General features: G+C 41.8%; 1 protein-coding gene across 4 annotated transcripts; it reads left to right on the top strand.

Moving 5' to 3' along the window:
• The first annotated feature begins 387 nt into the window (after positions 1–387).
• LOC106609967 (ribosomal protein S6 kinase beta-2) lies at positions 388–23993 on the top strand. Of its 4 annotated transcripts, none has more exons than XM_014209042.2 (16): positions 392–564; positions 1430–1484; positions 1776–1813; positions 1941–2055; positions 2284–2352; positions 2513–2660; positions 2833–2890; positions 3091–3191; positions 4804–4894; positions 6281–6371; positions 6482–6589; positions 18261–18323; positions 18594–18671; positions 20097–20204; positions 20466–20578; positions 21537–23993. In XM_014209042.2, the coding sequence occupies exons 2-16, from the start codon at positions 1431–1433 to the stop codon at positions 21727–21729; spliced, it is 1428 nt and encodes a 475-aa protein (XP_014064517.1). In that variant the 5' UTR covers positions 392–564; position 1430; the 3' UTR covers positions 21730–23993. The 4 variants fall into 4 exon arrangements, with proteins under 4 accessions (XP_014064518.1, XP_014064517.1, XP_014064516.1 ...); XM_014209041.2 differs by having other exon boundaries at positions 393–564; positions 1427–1484; XM_045722659.1 differs by lacking the exon at positions 392–564 and adding an exon at positions 956–1167 and having other exon boundaries at positions 1427–1484.
• The last annotated feature ends 636 nt before the right edge of the window (positions 23994–24629 follow it).

Below are 24629 nucleotides of genomic sequence, written 5' to 3'. Positions count from 1 at the left end.
ATAGGGTGTCAGGGCCGCATACACAATGTCCATAACCTCGTTACTGAAACTGGGATAAAGCCAGTTGGTGGAGAGACCACAATGTCCCTGACCCCTGAACAGCTTATGTAGAGCTGGAATGCAATTTTTTCCCCAATGGGAATTGCCTTTCTGACACATGTCTGCACTTGTCAAAATGCCCATGTCCACTTTTATATAAACTTTTTTTCATGTATGTCTCTTGCTGTATTTGTGATTTTACATTGTATATTGTTTGTTCTGTTCTGTTTTTGTTTATAAGAACATTTAAAAAAGCACTGCCATAAATTGATCTACCGCCATAAAATAAAATAGCAGCCAATCGCATGTCTTTTACTGATGACGTAGCTAAAAAAGGTCAAAGTTCAATCACACTTGCCAAGAGAAACAAACAACGGAACATCAACAAAGACCAGAGCGGGGTGACAGAAAATCCAAATTCTTATTTACGACTACAGTTTAGGTCCAACACAGCAAGAAAAGTGGAATCAGCCACTTATAAGCTCACTGACTCAGTGGTTACGACGAATGCAGCTGAGAGTGAAGGTATGAGGCGAGGTGAAATGCTTTGGGTAGCTAACGAACGGTAACTTATCACCTGCGAGTCATCGTAATCAGCTAACTAGCTAGCTAACGTTAGTTGTCAAACCAGCTCTCAAACAGATGGGATCACGAACCGTTCGTTATATATTACATTGATACAGTCAGTTCAGTCATTTAACTAGCATAAGTGACACAACAAACTTAATTCTCTCTTTTTTCTTTCAACATTCCCAGAGTCTGAGTTTAGTTTCACATGAGCTGGCTAGCTTTCTGACTCTGGTTCTCTCGAATCTAGCCGATATAACTCAACTCTTGAGATTTAAGATGGAGGTGTGCGGCGACTCGTGTGGCCGTGGGCGGACTGGAGCCCAGACATCACATAAAATTAAGTTTATTTTTTATCAACAACTACTGCTTTCAGTAGGACTATTCTTTACCAGGGTGCGGAAATCAGTAGCTAGTTTTTGATAACGTCGTTGTATGTGACGTCGGCGCTCCAGTCACCGCTCAACTCTATCGTAAATCGTTGAGTTTAGTCGGCTATCTCCAACCATGCCTGTTGACGACGCTAGCTAGCATACATTGCCTTCCCTGCCAGCAGGCCCAGTAAGAAATGTTCCTTTTTACGTAAACTTCACCCATGAGTCCGATTAGCCTGCCTAGATCCCATCTAGGTTAACGTTAGATAACGCCAGCTTCTTGTCCAGCTTTGACACTGTAACTTAGCTGCTTGGTATTTGCACCTGTCAGTGGTAGCTAACTAGATAGTAACAACAATAAATGCGTGTTTCACATTGCTAGCTCTCGGGCCGTTGTGTTTTTAATTACATCACACATAACTAAGCTGTAACTGTAATTTCTTCAGCAGGATGGCAGGTGTTTTCGATATTGACCTGGAGTCGGACGACCTTAGCGATGCAGAGGTGGGGTTTGAGGACACTTTTTTGGGGGGGTTAAATTAGGGTACCTAACTAACTTATTGTTAGTGTCAGATCAAGGCTGTGTTCAATGTAGTGAAGAAAAAGCCCAGACAATTGCAGCTAGTATAAACACAGCATATAAACTACAAAGAATGTTCCCCAAAATAAAAGATGAATGCATGTTCTGTGATATTAAATAATGCCATCTTCAGTCTATCAGCAGTGACCCTTCTTCACGTGTCTACGGTGCATTAACTTTGACATCCTCTCTTCTATCCCTCTTGTGCTCTGTAGGATGACATTTGTGACTTCACCGTAGCAGAGACAGACCTGTAAGTGGAACAATGAACTTAGTCACTTGTCCAGCATTCTTGCTTGAGCCTATATTTTTTACTGAATCATATAAACTCACCCTCACTCATTCCCCTCTTCCTAACTCTCTCTTATCCCCTCTCTTAGTGTTCAGACAGAAGAGATAGAGCTGACCAGTGCCATTGTCAACAGAGACAGTGAGAGGATTGGACCAGACAGCTTTGAGCTGCTAAGTGTGCTGGGCAAGGGGGGCTATGGCAAGGTGTGTGTGTGTGTGTGTGTGTGTGTGTGTGTGTGTGTGTGTGTGTGTGTGTGTGTGTGTGTGTGTGTGTGTGTGTGTGGGGTGTTTTGTTTTTCGTGCGCGTCAGTCAATCAGTGCGTTTCTAAGAATTTCAGTTCCACAATGTACTTGGATATACACCAAGCTCTTGATCAGAAACTCAATCCATTTGTCATCAATCCTATTTAACAATTGTATTTCTACTTGCAGGTTTTCCAGGTACGGAAAGTGCAGGGTACACAGACGGGGAAGATATTCGCCATGAAGGTTTTAAAGAAGGTACGTACGATTCCTCTTAATAATTTTTCGCAACCAAAAGTATGTTCTAAACATTGCCACGGTACCAGGGCAAAATGTAATATATCTAAATACACAACTTTCTCCACCTCCTTCCACCCATCCTTCCTTTCACTCATCCCTCTCTTTTTCTCCCTGCCAGGCGAAGATAGTGTGTAACGCCAAGGACACAGCCCACACGCGTGCAGAGCGGGAGATTCTAGAGACGGTGCGGCACCCCTTCATTGTGGACCTGCTGTACGCCTTCCAGACCGGGGGTAAACTCTACCTCATCCTGGAGTGTCTCAGTGGTGAGAGAGGGATGGGAGGGAGGGAGGGGGACCTGTTGTACGCTTTCGACCTCATCCTGGAGGGAGGGGATCTGGGTAGGACAACCGTGTCTCTCTCTGAACCCTTGCACTTCAACTTCGACACTTCTATCGCGTTATCTCCCTAATCTTGTTGTTTTTGTTTCTTTATCAGGTGGAGAACTGTTCATGCAGCTGGAGAAAGAAGGAATCTTCATGGAGGACACTGCCTGGTAAGAGGGAGAGATGCTCAGCTTCAGGTTATCATTGGGAAAGGATACAAGTGTGAGGCTGATGCCATAAACAGCAGTTAATTTCCATGTGAACATTTGTAGAAGAGGAGGAGAAGATGAGAATAATAGCTTGACCGTATGTCTTGTGCATGCTTACGAGGAGGAGTGTTAATACATGTTTTTCCTTCTTTGACAAATAGTTTTTATCTGGGTGAGATTGTGCTTGCTTTGGGACACCTCCACTCAAACGGAATCATCTACCGAGACCTGAAACCAGAGAATATCATGCTGAACCACCAAGGTGTGTCTGTCTGTTACATAAACTCAGCAAAAAAAGAAACGTCCTCTCACTGTCAACTGCATTTATTTTCAGCAAACTTAACATCTGTAAATATTTGTATGAACTTAACAAGATTCAACAACTGAAACATACACTGAACAAGTTCCACAGACATGTGACTAACAGAAATGGACTAATGTGTCCCTGAACAAAGGGGGGGGTCAAAATCAAAAGTAACAGTCTGTATCTGGTGTGGCCACCAGCACTGCAGTACTTAATGCAGCATCTCCTCATGGACTGCACCAGATTTGCCAGTTATTGCTGTGAGATGTTACCCCACTCTTCCACCAAAGCACCTGCAAGTTCCCGGACATTTCTGGGGGGGAATGGCCCTAGCCCTCACCCTCCGATCCAACAGGTCCCAGACGTGCTCAATGGGATTGAGATTCGGGCTCTTCGCTGGCCCTGGCAGAACACTGACATTCCTGTCTTGCAGGAAATCATGCACAGAACGAGCAGTATGGCTGGTGTCATTGTCATGCTGGAGGGTCATGTCAGGATGAGCCTGCAGGAAGGGTACCATATGAGGGAGGAGGATGTCTTCCTTGTAACGCACAGCGTTGAGATTGCCTGCAATGACAACAAGCTCAGTCTGATGATGCTGTGACACACCGCCCCAGACCATGATGGACCCTACGCCTCCAAATCGATCCCACTCCAGAGTACAGGCCTCGGTGTAACACTCATTCCTTCGATGATAATCGGGAATCCGACCATCACCCCTGTTGAGACAAAACCGTTACTTGTCAGTGAAGAGCACTTTTTGCCAGTCCTGTCTGGTCCAGCGACGGTGAGTTTGTGCCCATAGGCGACGTTGTTGCTGGTGATGTTTGGTAAGGACCTGCCCTACAACATGCTTATAAGCCCTCAGTCCAGCCCCTCTCAGTCTATTGCGGACAGTCAGAGCACTGATGGAGGGATTGTGCGTTCCTGGTGTAACTCGGGCAGTTGTTGTTGCCATCCTGTACCTGTCCCGCACGTGTGATGTTCGGATGTACCGATCCTGTGCTGGTGTTTCTCGTGGTCTGCCACTGCGAGGATGATCAGGTGTCAGTCCTGTCTACCTGTAGCGCTGTCTGAAGCGTCTCACAGTACGGACATTGCAATTTATTGCCCTGGCCACATACCTTCTTGCAGCATGCCTAAGGCATGTTCACGCAGATGAGAAGGGACCCTGGGCATCTTTCTTTTGGTGTTTTTCAGTCAGTAGAAAGGCCTCTTTAGTGTCCTAAATTTTCATAACTGTGACCTTAATTGCCTACTGTCTGTAAGCTGTTAGTGTCTTAACGACCGTTCCACAGGTGCATGTTCATTAATTGTTTATGGTTCATTGAACAACCATGGGAAACAGTGTTTAATAAACCCTTTACGATGAAGATCTGTAAAGGTATTTGGATTTTTACGAATTATCTTTGAAAGACAGGGTCCTGTAAAAGGGACATTTATTTTTTTGAGTTTAGAAATCAATGTGACTGAGATGAAAATATGATATTTTTGGGGGATAATTGATCTGCTATGGATTGGCTTATTGTTATCATTTACAATTGACAGATATTGTATCTCTGTCTCCCAGGACACATCAAGCTGACTGACTTTGGCCTGTGTAAGGAGTCCATTCATGACGGCGCTGTCACGCACACCTTCTGTGGGACCATAGAGTACATGTGAGTAGTGTCATACTGATGTGAGATAAGGATGCTGTCTCTGAGTCAGCTGTCACTCTGAGACTGCACTTTCTTTGAATGACAGTAGGGGTCGCTGTAGTAATCATAGTTCAGATAGGTCTGGGTTCACCTAACTAGTTATAGTACAATTCTCCCCCTCCTCCCTGAAGTTAACTGTGCATTTAAAAACATTACATTTGTCCATGGGCTGCATGGTCTTCCACAATTATCCTTACACTAACTAAACAGGGCTCCCGAGTGGAGAAGCAGTCTAAGGCACTGCATCTAATGTGCAAGAGGTATCACTACAGTCCCTGGTTCAAATCCAGGCTGTATCACATCCGGTCGTGATTGGGAGTCCCATAGGGCGGCGCACAATTGGCCCAGCGTCGTCCGGGTTTGGTCGGGGTAGGCTGTCATTGTAAATAAGAATTTGTTCTTAACTGACTTGCCCAGTCAATTAAATAAATCCATGTTTTTTTTTTTCAAACTTTTTATGTGAGTGAAGTCATACCGTATCAACAAAAAAAAATCACGACAGCTATGATGGTACAACTTTATAAATGCTGACAGATATTTTGTTCAATTGACGTGATCTTTTTGTGTCGGTAAAATGAATCATACGAGACATGGCGGTGGAAACGCTTTTAAGAGCAAATATTGCTATAATAACCATCATATTAAAGTAAACTTCGGAGTCACGAGATGATATGGTGTGTGTGTGGTCCTCCCACTACGACTCAGAAAAAACATGCAGTTTATTAGGCTACAGATGAAATGACTTATGATGAACATCCCAGGGTGGTGAAAGTTCACATTGATGTTGATGCTTCTAAAGAGTCTGATTCTGGTGACATGATGGTCGATGCTTGACTGCTGTTTGACAAATAAAACTATTTGTCGCTCTATCCATAATATAGTTTCATCATGTAGACTAGCCTACCTGCTCTGTAGGCCGACTGTATCGGAGTTCACGTGCCAAGACCAGAGTAGGCACATTTGCTATTTAACGCAACAGTTTTTGTGACACAACTGGAGTTGAAAATGCTATGGAAACACATTGAACTTTTAGATTTTGATTTCGTACATGAAAACTTAAACGGAAACCTTTTTATGTGCACTACGTCATCACACACTGATTTTTATCCGCACCAAGTCCGTTTGGTGGAAACACCACTGGTGGGAAAATATGCTTATTTTCTTTATTCGGATTTTCAGAATATTCGCATATAAATCTGTCGCATATTGAATTCTCTTTCAATCCATGAAGGGGAGTGAAAAGTTCACACTTCTAGAAGGTTGATCATTGAATCACAGCCAATACTGTGATTCTTCTACTGAAGTGTCTCTTGCCTGCGCTCTCTATCCCCTCACTCTCTTTCTCAGGGCTCCAGAGATTCTGACCCGTACAGGACACAACCGGGCGGTGGATTGGTGGAGTCTTGGAGCCCTAATGTATGACATGATGACGGGCTCGGTGAGAGACGGGGAGGGGGGGTGTAAAGAGGGATGGGTTGTACCATTTGAAAGACTTTTTTGACTCAAACCTCTGTGGTCTTCTCGCCTGTTCCTGTCACTCCCCCATAGCCTCCGTTCACTGCTGAGAACAGGAAAAAGACCATTGATAAGATCTTGAAGTGTAAAGTCAACCTACCGCCCTACCTCACACTGGACGCCCGAGATATGATCAAAAAGGTAAAGACGCCCACCCCTCCCCATCTCTCGTTATGTTTAAGAACATTTATCATCCTCAGAATAGAGGTCATGTCTTTCTCTCTCTCTCTCTAACCCACTGTACTACTCTCATTATACCTCTCTCTGTCTCTCTGTCTCTCTCACACACTCTCTCTCACACACTCTCTCTCACACACTCTCTCTCACACACTCTCACTCACTCATATATTTCAATTTAAGGGATTTATTGGCATGGGAAACATGTTTACATTGCCAATGCAAGTGAAATGGATAATAAACAAAAGTTCCCCAAAAAATGTCACATGTGCAAATGGTTAAAGTACAAAAGGGAAAATAAATCAACATAAATATAGGATGTATTTACAATGGTGTTTGTTTTTCACTGCTTGCCCTTTTCTTGTGGCAATAGGTCACACATCTTGCTGCTATGATGGCACACTGTGGTATTTCACCCAATAGATATGGGAGTTTATCAAAATTGGGTTTGTTTTAAAATTCTCTTTGGGTCTGTGTAATCTGAGGGAAATATGTCTCTCTAATTTGGTCATACATTTGGCAGGTTAGGAAGTGCAGCTCAATTTCCACCTCATTTTGTGGGCAGTGTGCACATAGCCTGTCTTCGCTTGGAGAGACAGGCTGCCGTAGGCAAACCTTTCTCAATAGCAAGGCTATGCTCACTGAGTCTGTACATAGTCAAAGCTTTCCTTAAGTTTGTGTCAGTCACAGTGGTCAGGGCCAAATACTATTCTAGTTTGCTCTGTTTTTGTTGTTGATTCTTTCCAATGTGTCAAGTAATTCTCTTTTTGGTTTCCTTATGGTTTGGTTGGGTGAAATTGTGTTGCTGTCCTGGGGGTCTATTTGTGTTTGTGAACAGAGCCCCAGGACCAGCTTTCTTTAGGGGACTCTTCTCCAGGTTCATCTCTCTGTAGGTGATGGCTTTATTATGGAAGGTTTGGGAATCACTTCCTTTCAGGTGGTTGTAGAATTGAACGGCTCTTTTCAGGATTTTGATCATTAACGGGTATCGGCCTAATTCTGACTCTGCATTATTTGATGTTTTACGTTGTAAAAGGGAGGATATTTTTGCAGAATTCTGCATGCAGTGTCTCAATTTGGTGTTTGTCCCATTTTGTGAATTCTTGGTTGGTGAGTGGACACCAGACCTCACAACTATAAAGGGCAATGGGTTCTATAACTGATTCAAGTATTTTTACCCAGATCCTAATTTGTATGTCGATTTTATTTTTTGTTATTTATTTTTTAAATTTAAAATTATAATTTTTTTTAATATGTTCCTTTTGATAGCATAGAAGGCCCTTCTTGCCTTCTCTCTCAGATCGTTCACAGCTTTGTGGAAGTTACCTGTGGCGCTGATGTTTAGGCAGAGGTGTGTGTGTGTGTGTATATAGTTTTTTTTGTGTGCTCTGGGGCAACGGTGTCTAGATGGTATTTGTGGTCCTGGCAACTGGACTTTTTTTGGAACACCATTATTTTTGTCTTACTGAGATGTATTGTCACGGTCCAGGTCTGACAGAATCTGTGCAGAAGATCTAGTTGCTGCTGTAGGCCCTCCTTGGTTGGGGACAGATGCACCAGATCATCAGTAGACATTTGACTTCAGATTCTAGTAGTGTGAGGCCGGGTGCTGCAGACTGTTCTAGTGCCCTCGCCAATTTGTTGATATATATGTTGAAGAGGGTGGGGCTTAAGCTGCATCCTGTCTCAACCCACGGCCCTGTGGAAAGAGATTTGTTTTTTTCTAATTTTAACTGCACACTTGTTGTTTGTGTACATGGATGTTATAATATTGTTTGTTTTTCCCCCAACGCCACTTTCCATCAATTTGTATAGCAGACCTTCATGCCAAATTAAGTCAAAAGCTTTTTGAAATCAACTAAGCATGAGAAGACTTTGTCCTTTTTTTGTTGGTTTGTTTCTTTGTCAATTAGGGTGTGCAGGGTCAATACGTGGTCTGTTGGTGATTTGGTAAAAAGCCAATTTGACATTTACTCAGTATATTGTTTTGACTGAGGAAATGTATGAGTCTGCTGCTAATGATAATGTAGAAAATTTCCCCAAGGTTGCTGTTGATGCATATCCCACGGTAGTTTTTGGGGTCAAATTTGTCTCCACTTTTGTGGATTGGGGTGATCAGACCTTGGTTCCAAATATTGGGGAAGATGCCAGATCTAAGGATGATGTTTAAGTATAGCCAATTGGAATTTGTGGTCTGTTTAACCTGTTAGGGCTAGGGGGCAGTATTTACACCGCCGGATAAAAAAACGTACCCGATTTAATCTGGTTACCACTCCTACCCAGTAACTAGAATATGCATATACTTATTACATATGGATAGAAAACACCCTAAAGTTTCTAAAACTGTTTGAATGGTGTCTGTGAGTATAACAGAACTCATTTAGCAGGCAAAAACCTGAGAAGGTTTCATGCAGGAAGTGGCCTGTCTGACAAGGTGTTGTTGTTCTTGCTTCTGTTTATTGAAGAGTCAGGATCTTAGCTGTAACGTGACATTTCCTACGGCTCCAATAGGCTCTCAGAGCTCGGGAAAAACCTGAACGATGACGAGGCAGCCTCAGGCTGAAACACATAATCGCCTTTGCCAAGTGGCCCATCAGAGGACAATGGAATTAGGCGCGTGCCCGATTCGACCCAGTGATATATTTTCCTTCGGCTGTTTATCTAATTGCAGATTCCCGGTCGGAATATTATCGCTTTTTTTATGAGAAAAATGGCATAAAAATGGATTTTAAACAGCGGTTGACATGCTTCGAAGTACGGTAATGAAATCTTTTGTCACGAAATGCGCCGTGCGCACGACCGTTATTTACCATTGGGATAGTGTCTAGAACGCACAAACAAAACGTCGCTGTTGGAACATAACTATGGATTATTTTGGACCAAACCTACATTTGTTATTGAAGTAGAAGTCCTGGGAGTGCATTCTGACGAAGAACAGGAAAGGTAAGACCATTTTTCTTATAGTAAATCTGATATTGGTGAGTGCTAAACCTGCTGGGTGTCTAAATAGCTAGCCCTGTGATGCCGGGCTATGTACTTAGAATATTGCAAAATGTGCTTTCACCGAAAAGCTATTTTAAAATCGGACATATCGAGTGCATAGAGGAGTAATGTATCTATAATTCTTAAAATAATTGTTATGCTTTTTGTGAACGTTTATCGTGAGTAATTTAGTAAATTGTTAGTAAATTTGCCGGAAGTTTGCGGGGGGTATGCTAGTTCTGAACGTCACATGCTAATGTAAAAAGCTGTTTTTTGATATAAATATGAACTTGATTGAACAAAACATGCATGTATTGTATAACATAATGTCCTAGGTGTGTCATCTGATGAAGGTCATCAAAGGTTAGTGCTGCATTTAGCTGTCTTCTGGGTTTTTGTGACATTATATGCTAGCTTGAAAAATGGGTGTCTGATTATTTCTGGCTTGGTACTCTGCTGACATAATCTAATGTTTTGCTTTCGTTGTAAAGCCTTTTTGAAATCGGACAGTGTGGTTAGATTAACGAGAGTCTTGTCTTTAAATAGCTGTAAAATAGTCATATGTTTGAGAAATTGAAGTAATAGCATTTTTAAGGTATTTGAAAATCGCGCCACAGGATTCAACTGGCTGTTACGTAGGTAGGACGAATTCGTCCCGCCTGCCCCATAGAGGATATTTTATAATCTCTATATTTTTGGTTTCGGATTGTTAGGTTCTAATTTTCAGAGTAAAAAACTCGCTTTCATAATGTCCATTGAGTTTTTTACTCTGAAAATTAGAACCTAACAATCCTAAACCAAAAATATACAGATTATAAAATATCCTCTATGGGGCACTGCTCCTTCTCTCCAATCCTTACATCTATTATGATTCGACAGGAAGACAAAGTAATAGGGTAATAAACCATAATTTCTCCCTTAAGGGGACCTGACCAAATTTTTTTTACATTTTAGTCATTTAGCAGACACTCTTATTCAGAGCGATTTACAGTAGTGAATACATTTCATACCATTTAAAAAAAAAAAAAATTGTACTGGCCCCCCGTGGGAATCAAACCCACAACCCTGGCGTTGCAAACACCATGCTCTACCAACTGAGCCACAGGGAACTCCTGCAGCTCTGTTGCACGCTGGGTATGTACAGTCAATGGTAGGCTTTGAGGGGACTCTAAATAGTACTGTAGACTACTTTATCACTGACCTCAACCCAGTCTCTCAGAGCATTCATTCAACCCCTCATTTGCCTAATCCACAGATGTCTGTACGTATCCCCTATAGCAATCCTGACTTCCTCCCGTCCACCCAGCACATTCTAAAGCCATCTGGTTCCTACAGATAACCATTAACTTCTGATGTAAAAACCACTCTAGGATAGCAATGTTCCAAGTTTAACCCAGAATCCAACAGGATACCGTCAACACCAGAGGCATTTTTGGGTTGGAGAGTTTGTATTTTGTCCTGTAGTTCATTCAATGTAATTGAAAAATCCAGTGGCTTCTGGTAGTTTTTAATAGTTGATTCTAAGATTTGTATTTGATCAATTATATGTTTTTGCTGTTTGTTCTTTGTTATAGGGACAAAAATATTGGAGAGTGGTTTTTCCATACATCTCTGTTTTGGATAGATAACTATGTGTTTTAGTGTTTTCCAATTTTCACAGAAGTGGTTAGTCTATGGCTTCTTCAATTTCATTGAGCTGATTTCTGGCGTGCTGTTCCTTTTTCTGTATTGTTTTAGTGATTCACCATAGTGAAGGCGTAGGCTCAGGTTTTCTGGGTCTCTGTTTTTGGTTGGATTGGTTTCTCAATTTCTTTCTCAGGTTTTTGCATTCTTCATCAAACCATTTGTCATTGTTGTTCATTTTCTTCGGTTTTCTTTTTGAAATGTGTAGATTTGATAGGGAAGCTGAGAGGTCAAATATACTGTTTAGATTTTCTACTGCCAAGTTTACACCTTCACTATTACAGTGGAACGTTTTGTCCAGGAAGGTGTCTAAAAGTGAAATGAATTTGTGGTTGTCTAATTGTTTTTTGGTAGCATTTCTTCATAATATTTAGTTCCTTTGGCTTTGATGCCTCATGACTTAAGTATTGCTCTGTTCAAGTAGACTGATTTTGCTTTGATCTGATAGGGGTGTCAGTGGGCTGACTGTGAACGCCCTGAGAGACTCTGGGTTGAGGTCAGTGATAAAGTAGTCTACAGTACTATTTAGAGTCCCCTCAAAGCCTACCATTGACTGTACATACCCAGCGTGCGACAGAGCTGCAGGAGTTGTGACCCGTTTTTGTTGGTTATGTTGTCATAGTTGTGCCTAGGGGGGCATATGGGGGAGGGAATGCTGTGAACCGAAAGGCAGGTGTTTGTCCCCCTGTGTGCTTAGGGGGTCAGATTATTGTCCAGTTCTGGCATTTTGGTCACCACAGACTGTTACATGTCCCAGGAAATTATTGATTTCCCCCTCCAGGATGGAGAAGCTGTCTTCATTAAAGTATGGGGATTCTAGTGGGGGGGGGGGGGGGTGTATAGGTAGCACACCGGAGGACATTTTTCTGTGGAGATCATTTCCTTCAGAATTTCTAGCCAAATGTAATGTTCCTGATTTTAATTTAACACAGTGAGTTAGGTCTGCTGTATACGAAATTAGCATACTGAGTCCCTTCCATGTTAACACCTGGTAGTTTGGTAGATGGGACTACCAGCTCTCTGTGACCTAGAGGGCAACCAGTGGGTCCATCTCCTCTATACCATGTTTCTTGTAGGATGACAATGTCTATATTTCTGATTTATTCGGTCCAGGTCCCTGCTCTTTAGGCCAATGACCTCAGGCCTTGGATATTCCAGGATGAGAGAGTGAAGGCTTTGTGTTCCATAGTGTCCAATGTTGTTAGTCGTATGGTTTGGCCTCAGACCATTAAGTGTGATTATCTGGTACATGCCATTGGCTTGGGCTAGTGTAAGAATGGGGGGTTGGGCCTGTTTGCCTACTCAAGGTGTCTCTTTACCTCTCTGTCTCTCTCTCTCTTTACCTCTGTCTCAATTTAATTTGCTTTATTGGCATGATGTAACAATGTACATATTGCCGAAGCTTACTTTGGATATTTACAATATGAAACAAATAATCAAAATTGTCAACGAGACAACAGTAACAACAATAACCATGCATTTAACAATAAGCATTCAGTAGAGGATATGTGCAGGTTGATTGGTCTGTCAGACACTCTCCCTCATCTTATGGCAGGCAGCAATGTAGTGCGCTGCCAACCCACAGCTCTCTGCGTCCTCTCCCAACAGGACGGGTAGCTTATTCTCATCAGAGAGGTCTTTGAAACCTTGAATAAGGGTTTCAAATTTGGGGAAATGTTTTATATTTTTGACATTTTGTCAGGACATGCAGCTCTGTCTCAGGTTCTACTGTTGTGCAGTGGTTGCACAGCCTTTCCTCTACAGGGAGCCAGGTCTTCCTGTGTCTACCCTTCTCAATGGCAAGGCTGTGCTCACTGAGTCTGTACTTTGAATGTTTTTCTAAGGTTTTGATCAGTAATCATGGTCAAATACTTTGCCATGGTGTACTTCAGTGTGTTAGTAGAACAGGTTTGTGAACTCAGCCCCAGGACCAGCTGGATGAGGGGACTTTTTTCTTTGCTCAGCGCTTGGCATTGCAGGGCTTGATAATGATATGAGAGAGAGTCACTGTATTTCAGATGTTTCCAAAACTGAATTGTTCTTTTTTGAGTTATTATTAGTGGATATTGGCCTAGTTCTTCCCTGCATGCATTGTTTGTAGTTTTCCTCTGGACATGTAGTAGAATCTTACAGAACTCTGCATGCAGGGTTTTAATGGGGTGTTTGTCCCATTTGGTTAAATCTTGTTTTGCAAGTGGACCCCACACCTCGCTGCCATGAAGTGCAATTGGTTCAATGATACATTCAATTAGTTTTAGACAAATTTTAATGGGGATTTCAATTTTAATTTGTTTTTTAATGGCGTAGAATGCCCTGCGTGCTTTCTCTCAGTTCATTCACTGCATCATTAAGGTGTCCAGTTGAGCTTATTTTTAAACCTAAGTAATTGTAGTGTGTGCAGTACTCTATATTTTGTACCAATTGAGAACATTGGTCTAATTCCCTGAGATCTGGATCTTCTCTGGAAAATCATTATTTTAGTATTTTGGGGTTTACTGCCAGGGCCCAGGTCTGGCAGTACTGCTCTAGCAGGTCCAGGCTCTGCTGTGGGTGACAGCAGGCATAGGTCATCTGCAAAGAGTAGGCATTTAACCTCTGAATTGTGGGGACTAACACTGGGGGCTGAGGATTTTTCTAGAATAGTGGCCAATTCGTTGATGTAAATATTGAAGAGTGCAGGGCTCCGATTGCAACCCTGGCGAAGGCCCCGCCCCTGATTAAAGAATTCTGTCCTTGCCAATTTTAATGCTGCACGTATTGCCAGTATACATTGATTTAATTATGTCATATGTTTTACCCCCTACACCACTTTCAATAACTTTGTAGAACAGTCCTGTATGCCAAATAGAATCAAATGCTTTTTGGAAGTCGACAAAGCAAGCGCATATTTTGGTATTATTTTGGTGGACATGTGGGTGTGTCAGGGTGTGTAGGGCTTAAATATGATCAGTCGTGTGATGTTTTGGTATAAATCCAAGTTGGCTTTTACTCGATATTGTGCTTTATTAAGGAAGTTTAGAACTGTTACATTTATAATACTACAGAAAACCTTCCCCAGGTTACTGTTCACACAAATGCCTCTAATTGTTAGGGTCAAATGTGTCTCCGTTCTTAAAGATTGGTGTTGAGTCCTTCATTCCAGATTGTTTAGGGAAATAACCTACACTCAGGATCAAATGAAACAGTTGTAATATAGCCAATTGAAATTTTGCACTAGTCAGTTTGAGTATCTCATTTAGGATGCCATCAGGTCCGCATGCTTTTTTTTTAAATTTGAGGGCCTGAAGTTTCTTTATGGGCAGTAGTTGGGGAGTCCAATGGATTTTGAATGTTCATTATAGCTTTTTCTAATCCATTCAACATCTCAAATTTAGCAATTTTGCCAGAAGTTGTTTGTGTTTATGGACTCCTCAATTAGTCTCAGCTGCTTGCTGTTGTACTGTGCTTTTTTTGGTTCTGAGTGTACATTTATAGAGTTTAAGTCTCTCACAGTAATGAAGGTGTAATTCACCATTTAATTTGGTCTCTGTGCTTTTGGTTGGATAGTGTTCTAAGTTTTTTTTTTTTTTTCCTTATAATTTTACAATCTGCATCAAACCAGTTGTCATTTGGTCTTTTTTGTTTAAAAAAAATAGAAAAAAATTCAGTTGTGCTTCTTTTGACGTTTGCCTGAAAATACATGTATGTATGTATGTATGTATGTATGTATAGAGTTGAAGTCGGAAGTTTACATACACATAGGTTGGAGTCATTAAAACTCGTTTTTCAACCACTCCACAAATTTCTTGTTAACAAACTATAGTTTTGGCAAGTTGGTTAGGACATCTACTTTGTGCATGACAGAAGTCATTTTTCCAACAATTGTTTATAGACAGATTATTTCACTTACAATTCAATGTATCACAATTCCAGTGGGTCAGAAGTTTACATACATTAAGTTGACTGTGCCTTTAAACAGCTTGGAAAACACCTGAAAATTATGTCATGGCTTTAGAAGCTTCTGATCATCATTTGAGTCAATTGGAGGTGTACCTGTGGATGTATTTCAAAGCCTACTTTCAAACTAAGTGCCACTTTGCTTGACATCATGGGAGAATCAAAAGAAATCAGTCAAGACTCCAGAAAAAAAATTGTAGACCTCCACAAGTCTGGTTCATCCTTGAGAGCAATTTCCAAATGCCTGAAGGTACAACGTTCATCTGTACAAGCAATAGTATGCAAGTATAAACACCATGGGACCACGCAGCCGTCATACCGCTCAGGAAGGAGACGCGTTCTGTCTCCTAGACATGAACGTACTTTGGTGCGAAAAGTGCAAATCAATTCCAGAACAACAGCAAAGGACCTTGTGAAGATGCTGGGGGAAACAGGTACAAAAGTGTCTATATCCACAGTAAAACGAGTCCTATATTGACATTACCTGAAAGGCAGCTCAGCAAGGAAGAAGCCACTGCTCCAAAACCGCAACAAAAAAGCCTGACTACGGTTTGCAACTGCACATGGGGACAGAGATTGTAAGCTTGCAAGCCGAAGAACACCATCCCAACCGTGAAGCACATGGGTGGCAGCACCATGTTTTGGGGGTGCTTTGCTGCAGGAGGGACTGGTGCACTTCACAAAATAGATGGCATCATGAGGGAGGAAAATTATGCGGCTATATTGAAGCAACATCTCAAGACATCAGTCAGGAAGTTAAAGCTTGGTTGCAAATGGGTCTTCCAAATGGACAATGTAATGTAAAATGTTGAGGCAAAATGGCTTAAGGACAACAAAGTCAAGGTATTGGAGTGGCCATCACAAAGCCCTGACCTCAAGCCTATAGAAAATGTGTGGGCAGAACTGAAAAGGTGTGTGTGTGTGTGTGTGTGTGTGTGAGCGAGCAAGGAGGCCTACAAACCTGACTCAGTTACACCAGCTCTGTCAGGAGGAATGGGCCAAAATTCACCCAACTTATTGTGTGAAGCTTAAGGAAGGCTAACCAAAATGTTTGACCCAAGTTAAACAATTTAAAAGCTATGCTACCAAATACTAATTGAGTGTATGTAAACTTCTGACCCACTGGGAATGTGATGAAAGAAATAAAAGTTTTCACATTCTTAAAATAAAGTGTTGATCCTAACTGACCTAAGACAGGGAATATTTACTAGGATTAAATGTCAGGAGTTGTGAAAAACTGAGTTTAAATGTATTTGGCTAAGGTGTATGTAAACTTCCGACTTCAACTGTATATATATTTAGTTAGTTGATGTTTTTTACTGCTAGATTGATGCCTTCTTTACTGTGAGTGAATGTGGTATCCAGAAATGTATCTAAGAGTGTTGGATATTTTGGTTACAGGTTGCTTTCTGGTATTCTGTGCTGTTTTGGGCCCATCTGTATGAATTTCTGATGTTGCATAGCTTACTGGGCTGTGAATGTGTGGTTGTTTCCATGTCTGTTCTTTTGAGGAACAACGTCATTTGGCTGTGATCAGACAGAGGTGTTAGTGGCTTGACAGTGAATGAGCTGAGAAAGAAAGGGTCAATGTCTGTAATCATATAGTGTACAGTGCTGTGGCCAAGATGTGAGCAATAGGTGCTCTGGAACATCACTACTCTGGACGGTTCTGATTTAGAATATGTGGACAACTATAAATACCTAGGTGTCTGGTTAGACTGTAAACTCTCCTTCCAGACTCATATTAAGCATCTCCAATCCAAAATTAAATCTAGAATTGGCTTCCTATTTCGCAACAAAGCCTCCTTCACTCATGCTGCCAAACATACCCTCGTAAAACTGACTGTCCTGCCGATCCTTGACTTCGTCGATGTAATTTACAAAATAGCCTCCAACACTCAAACAAATTGGATGCAGTCTATCACAGTGCCATCCGTTTTGTCACCAAAGCCCCATATTACCCACCATTGCGACCTGCGGTCTTTGCTAGGTAAAGCTCCGCCTTATCTCAGCTCAATGGTCACCATAGCAACACCCACCCACCCGAGCTCCAGCAGGTATATTTCACTGGTCATCCCCAAAGCCAACACCACTTTGGCCACCTTTCCTTCCAGTTCTCTGCTGCCAATGACTGGAACGAATTGTAAAAATCACTGAAGTTGGAGACTTATATCATCCTCACTAACTTCAAGCATCGGCTGTCAGAGCAGCTTACCGATCGCTGCAGCTGTACACAGCCCATCTGTAAATAGCCCATCCAACCAACTATCTACCTCATCCCCATATTTATTTATTTATTCTGCTGTTTTGCACACCAGTATTTCTACTTGCACATCTATCACTCCAGTGTCAATTGCTAAATTGTAATTATTTCGTCACTATGGCTTATTTATTGCCTTACCTCCTTACTCCATTTGCACACACTGTATACAGATTTTCTATTGTGTTATTGACTGTACGCTTGTTTATTCCATGTATAACTCTGTGTTGTTTTTGTCACACTGCTTTGCTTTATCTTGGCCAGGTCGCAGTTGTAAATGAGAACTTGTTCTCAACTGGCCTACCTGGTTAAATAAAATGCATTTAAAAAAAAAAAAGTTTCAAAAAAAAGGTGAATCTCCCCAAAGAGTCCCCGTAACCTACCTACCTTCTCTGTTTTTGATTTCTGCTGGAAATTCAAAAAGGGGGGGGGGTCTCTCTGTCTCTGGTGGTGGTGCTGCTAGCGCTGCCTCGGTGGCCATGTTGCTATGGTTACCACCAGTAAACAGTTGGAGTTAGATGGTAAGCTAGCTGGCAAATTTGAATTTGGCTAGCTAGCACGATTTAAGATTGAGAGGGAGTTAAAAGACCAATCTTTTCCTCCTGTGTTGATCTTCAGTTGTACAATTTGATTACGTATAAATATTTTGCTAATTTAATCATTTAACAACCAGAGAGTTAAGTCAGGAGCTATTCTTCTGCATGACTTAACTTTCTTTTCGCTCTCTCTGCCCCGCGCTCTCTCTGCCCCGCGCTCTCTCTCTCCTTTCTGTAGCTGCTGAAGAAGAGTCCTTCTCAGAGGCTAGGCTCCAGTGCGGCAGACTGTAAAGACATACAGGTGATACACACACACATCTCCCGTTCACTCCACTACTCCCTTTGTTTTCTATTGACATCATAAAGCTTTGTACTAGGCTTGGGGTCAATTCAGGAAGTGAACAGAAATGTCTACCTCTTTGAATTGACTGGAATGAAATTGCCTCCAACCCTGCTTTATGATCAGTGCTTATACTGATGCTAATTGAACAAAATCCAATAGCGCATAAGCCTAGACCTACACTGTACAGGGATGGATTCTAAGTGCAGCGTTTTTCTGCTGGTTTTACAGAAGCATCCCTTCTTCAGACACATCAACTGGGACGACCTGCTGAATAAGAGGTGTGAGCCGCCCTACAAGCCATGCCTGGTACGACCACTATTCTACTGTCACTGTCTCAATCGCTAAAATGTCAAATCTTAGCTGGGTCTTTTAAATAATTGAGGAGGTACCTTTTTAAGGTTCAAACTGTGGCATACCACTCTGAGCACGGTTTCTCCATCCTGCTATCTGAGCATGGATACATGCACACAATAATATGATTTATTGTGGATAGTCAGATGTAATATAGTTCGTTTTAAAACGTTTAAATGCTTTGCAAGAAACTATTTCCCTAATAATCCTGGCTAACTGATGGGACAAATGCAGAAAATCGCCTATCAAAATAAACATTCTACAGAAGTCTATTATATTCTGAGTTCAGACATATAACATTTATAAAAACTATAAGATGCAAAGTATTCAGACCACTTTACTTTTTCCACATTTTGTTACATTACATTACATTTTTTTTTCTCCTCATCTACACACAATACCCCATAATGACAAAGCAAAAAACTGTTTTTTTTTACAATTTAAAAATTTTTAAAATGGAAATATTACGTTTACATAAGTATTCAGACTCAAGGCTGTAATCACTGCGTTCCGTGCTTCAACAAAGTACTGGGAAGAGTCTTGGTAGTTCCAAACTTTTTCCATTTAAGTATGATCGAGGCCACTGTGTTCTTGGGGACCTTCAATGTTAGAGAAATGTTTTGATACCCTTCCCCAGATCTGTGCCTCAACACGATCCTGTCTCTGAGCTCTACGACAATTCCTTCGATCTCATGGCTTGATTTTTCTCTGACGTGCCTTTCCAAATCATGTCCAATCAATTGAATTTACCACATCTCAAGGATGATCAATGGAAACAGGATGGACCTGAGCTAAATTTCGAGTTTCATAGCAAATGGTCTGAATACTTATGTAAGGTATCTGTTTTTTGTTTTTAATACATTTGCAAAATCTTCTAAAAACCTGATTTTAGCTTTGTCATTATGGGGTATTGTATGTAGATTGAGGATTAACATAATTTTTTTTTGAATTAAGTTATAAAATGTGGAAAAAGTCAACGGGTCTGAATACTTTCCAAATGCACTGTGCATTGTTTTTCCAAACTCACTTCACTTGCGCATTAAACAGAGGCTTGCGCTGCTGGTACATGCACAGATCAAATACACTGCTGGAACACCAATTAAGCTGTTTACGTGTCCTAATAACTTAAATGATTGCTCAGAAAACCAGGTGTTTTATTCGGCGTATACTTTGGTTTTGACCGTATGCTGATTTAAGTTAAGCAGAGTAAAATGTTTACACGAGTATTGCCATACTACGTAATCAGTTCAACATCAAATGATTCGTGTGCGTGTAAATGTACACTCACCGGCGTTTTATTTATCTTCTCCCACCATTTCTCTCTCTCTCCATTCAACCTGTTTCTCCTCTTTCTCCTCTCTCTCACTTCACCCCCTGTAGCAGTCGGATGAGGACGTGAGTCAGTTTGACACGAGGTTCACCAAGCAGACTCCGGTGGACAGTCCCGACGACTCCACAATCAGCCACCAGCACGAACACGCCTTCGCTGTAAGACGATTTACATTTTAGTCATTTAGCAGACGCTCTTATTCATAGCTACTTAGAGTAGTGGGTGCATACATTTTCCGTACTGGTCACACATGGAATTTGAACCCAGAACCCTGGCAAGTATTATTGAACACGACCCTGTTCTCACCTGGAACAAAACACCTCTTATTCAGGTATTTCCCCAAACAAAATAGATTAGTGGAAGTGTTGCTAGAATTGCTTGTCATCCTACATAATTAATGAATGGATGTTGTCTGTCAGGGTTTTACCTATGTGGCTCCCTCTGTGTTGGAGAGTTTGAAGGAGGGCTTCTCCTTTGAGCCACGGACACGTCCTGTACGCAGACACAACAGCAGCCCACGCACCCCCATCAGGTGACACACACATATGCATGGGCTTACACTCGCCTACATATTTATTCTGACTGAAGCTGAATATTTGAATTTGGCTCTATACTCCAGCATTTCGGTTTTGAGATCAAATGTTTCTTATAAGGCGACAGTACAGAATGCCACCTTTTTATGAGGGTATTTTCACATATCTGTTTTACCGTTTTAGTCCCCCCTTTTGAACATGTCATAAGTATTTGGACAAGTTCACTTCGTGTATTACAGTAGTTGACATTTTAGTATTTGGTTCTATATCTCTAGCACAAATCATACAGTGCCTTCAGAAAGTATTCATACCCCTAGACTTATTACACATTTTTGTTATTACAGCCTGAGTTAAATTATTCTTTAAAAAAAAAATTCAAGCACGGTCACGTTGGTTGTTTATCATTACTACACAGCCATTTTCCAGTCCTGCCATAGATTTTCAAGTAGATTTAAGTCAAAACTGTAACTAGGCCACTCAGGAACATTCACGGTCTTCTTGGTAAGCAACTCCAGTATAGATTTGGCCTTGTTTTAGGTTTATTGTTCTGCTGAAAGGTGAATTTGTCTCCGTCTGTAAAATCAAACTGAACCAGGTTTTCCTCTAGGATTTTGCCTCTGCCTAGCTTTATTCTGCTTCTTTTTATCCTAAAAAAACTCCCTAGTCCTTGCAGATGACGAACATACCCATAAGAAAGGTTTAATCTGAAATCCAAAATGCTGGAGTACAGAGCCAAATTAAAAGATTTAGCTTCTCTGTCCAAATACATACTTAGGGGAGTGTATATGCGTACACACATTTATACATGCACGCTGTACACACACACACACACACACACACACACACACACACACACACACAACCCTACCCCATGATTGATATATTGATATGCATTTCCCTTATCTAATGTCTCTCTCCCCTTTTCTTTCTATTATTGTTCATATTCTCGCTCCTCAGTCCTCTCAAGTTCTCTCTCCCCGGGTCATTCGCCAAGTCCACAGGAGGATCAGGGGGAGGAGAGAGCGAGTCGGACCTTCTCTCCCAGACCTCGTTCCGTCTCCCGCCAACAACCCCGCCCACCGACAACGGTGCCACGCAGCCAATCAGCACACCAGGCCGGAACAAGAAGCAGAAGGGTAACCGGAGATGAACTGGAGTAAGCCGCGTCAGGAGGAGTCTGACCTTTTGGCCGCGTTCCAGGCCGACTACTTTGCAGACGTGCCTCACGCATCCGCCAATGGCTGATTGCCACGTCATCGACAGTTGGGTGCAGGTTGCTATATCATACGATGTGGTTAGCTGATATGTTTAACACCTATCCAGGCGTTGTGACGTCTGGCAGACGACTGCTAGTCCGTCTGGAACGCGGCCGTTCTCAGGGGGCCTTGTGTTTCTCACAGGCTGGGTCCCAAACCCCATACTGCACACTCGCTCCCTTCCCCCCTATTGACTCATTCCTTTGAGGTCTGAATGGGGGGTGAGCTTAGTTGAAGAGCTACAGGGTGTGCAGCTTTTTGTTCCAGTCAAGCACTAACACCTGATTCAGCTCCTGGTCTTGATGATTAGTTTAGTAGAATCAGGTGTGTTGGTGCTGGGCTGGTGCCCACCTACCAGGGTTGTGACTAGAGAGAGAACAGCTGCAACCGGACGTTACTTTTCGTCGCAGGTTAGGAGAGCATTTTAGCTAATCCTAGCCCTTTTCCTAACCTGCCACGTTAATGATCCTAACCTGCTGCATAAATGTCACTTTCGGTCGTAGCTGTACTCCCTCTAGTCAGAATCACCTACCAGGGGTGGGGTCAATATCTGTTTACTTCCTGAATTGACTTGAAATGGAATTGACCCCAACCTTTCCTACGCTACCAGAGGACCAGCCACTGCTTTTACATGTCCAGTTGCCACAGAGCCACAAAGGGAAGTCAACAAGGGTTTAGGTAACAGGTTATCAGTTTGGGATCCAGCCACTTCACTTGACATTTTTCTCAACCTGCCACATAAGCAAAGAGAACACCAACTACTGCCAAAGCATTTGACATTGCCATTATCAAAATGTTAACAGCTTTAAACTGTATAACTGATCAATGTGCCATCATATCAGGTTATTTAATGCTTTAAAAAAACAAAACAATTTTATGAATAAGATATTTGACTATAGATGTGCCATTTCTTGCTGATCTCTACAGTTTCCGGCTAAAATCAAATCATGTGAAATGATTTCCACATGTACTGGAGGAGTTACTGGCTAGCGTAGCTAATGAACTAGCAAGGTTGGTTGCGGCACGCCTGACCACAATAACACAGTGAACCACCAAAGGCACGGCCCATTTCTATTTGAAAATTGAGAAATAGGCAGAGTTGGACCGTATTTCGTGCCCGAAGTCGACCTTTAAATGGTTGATTTTAGACTAGTGATCGTTTTCATAACGCAGGAATGAAAGTATTGAATGACGCACAGTTCTAGAAACACTGTATAAAATACTCCGCTTAAGATAATCTTTAAAATACTAAAAAGATGAGTATTTTTGATTATGAAAATGACCGCATTTATACATAAGCTCGTAGTACAGCTGTAAAGCAATCTGACTCATTTGAGTCCTGTGTGTCTGAAGCGATGTCGAATAAGCCTTTTATTTTTTAACAAGCACTCATACCATAACATTACTCATATCATGTAGAACCATAGATCTACAGAGTTCTAGCAAACTATTGTACATGTGGGCAGACCTGGGTCCAAATAGTATTTTGTTTTCTTCCTTGAGCTAAGGTTTCACTTGATTGAGCATGTCTGGCGCAATGGGACCAATGGAATAGTCCAAACGCCATCCATCTGGCTCTCCAGTCAGGCTCAATCAAATGATCAAAGAAAATTGATACCGTTTGATTTTGAACCCAGGTCTGGTGCCAACATGGCACCCATTCACATTCTTCAACTGAAACAGTTTGCTGGACTCTGTTTATCCGTGGCTCTTTCATCAACCATCCTGTCATACTATTGTGAGAACTAGCTTTGGCAGACAAGACCTCTATCATTGAAAGTCGTATTTGCGTCTGGGGAGGGAAATAATATTTACATGCATTTCATTTAAAAATAGTATTATTTAATGGACTGATGACATGTTCTGGATCTAAGTGGAATGTTTTTATCAGGTTTTTATTTCCTGCGGCTAATGTGGTTGTGAGGAAGATGGGGTTGCAGAATCCTGAAGAATAAAGACATTGAATGTCTGGAATCTGTGGTATGAATGTGCTATTAATTGTGGTTTAATGCAATGTCTGTCTGTCACAGGAATTGAACAACAGCCTCCATAGTCCAGTTGTAATGTAGGATATATTTCCCTAACTGGGTGCAGTTGACCTGTGGGTCAGTCCTAATAATTAGTTCATTTTAACACAATGATAAACAATCTCTGAAAACCTTCGCTCTCTCTCTCACTCACTCACTCACTCACTCACTCACTCACTCTCACACACGCACACAAACGGTTGCGGCCAAATACACTGAGTATACCGAACGTTAGGAACACCTTCCTAATATTGAGTTGCACCCCTCCACCCCCCCTTTTGCCCACAGAACAGCATCATTTCGTCGAGGCATGGACTCTACAAGGTGTTGAAAGCGTTCCACAGGAATGCTGGCCCATGTCGACTCCAATGCTTCCCACAATTGTCAGGTTGGCTGAATGTCCTTTAGGTGGTGGACCGTTTTTGATACACATGGAAAAAACCCAGCAGCGTTACAGTTCTTGGGACAAACCATTCACCTTCTGAATGGCACACATACACAAAGTATCAATTGTCTCCAGGCTTAAAAATCCTTTAACTGGTCTCCTCCCCTTCATCTACGCTAATTGATGTGGATTTAACAAGTGACATCAATATGGGATCATAGCTTTCACCTGGTGAGTCTCATGGAAAGCACAGGTGTTCTTAATGTTTTGTATACTCGGTGTATTTTGGCGCCCTTGCACTTTTTCCATGGAGCAGAATGTAATGTTCTCTTTACTAAACTGATTTGAATGGATATTTTAAACCAGTAGGCACCAGCAACTT

The sequence above is a fragment of the Salmo salar genome, chromosome ssa08 (assembly GCF_905237065.1).
Source record: "Salmo salar chromosome ssa08, Ssal_v3.1, whole genome shotgun sequence".
NCBI lineage: Eukaryota > Metazoa > Chordata > Actinopteri > Salmoniformes > Salmonidae > Salmo > Salmo salar.
Note: the sequence above shows the minus strand (reverse complement) of the source record. Positions and strands in the feature narration are given on the sequence as shown.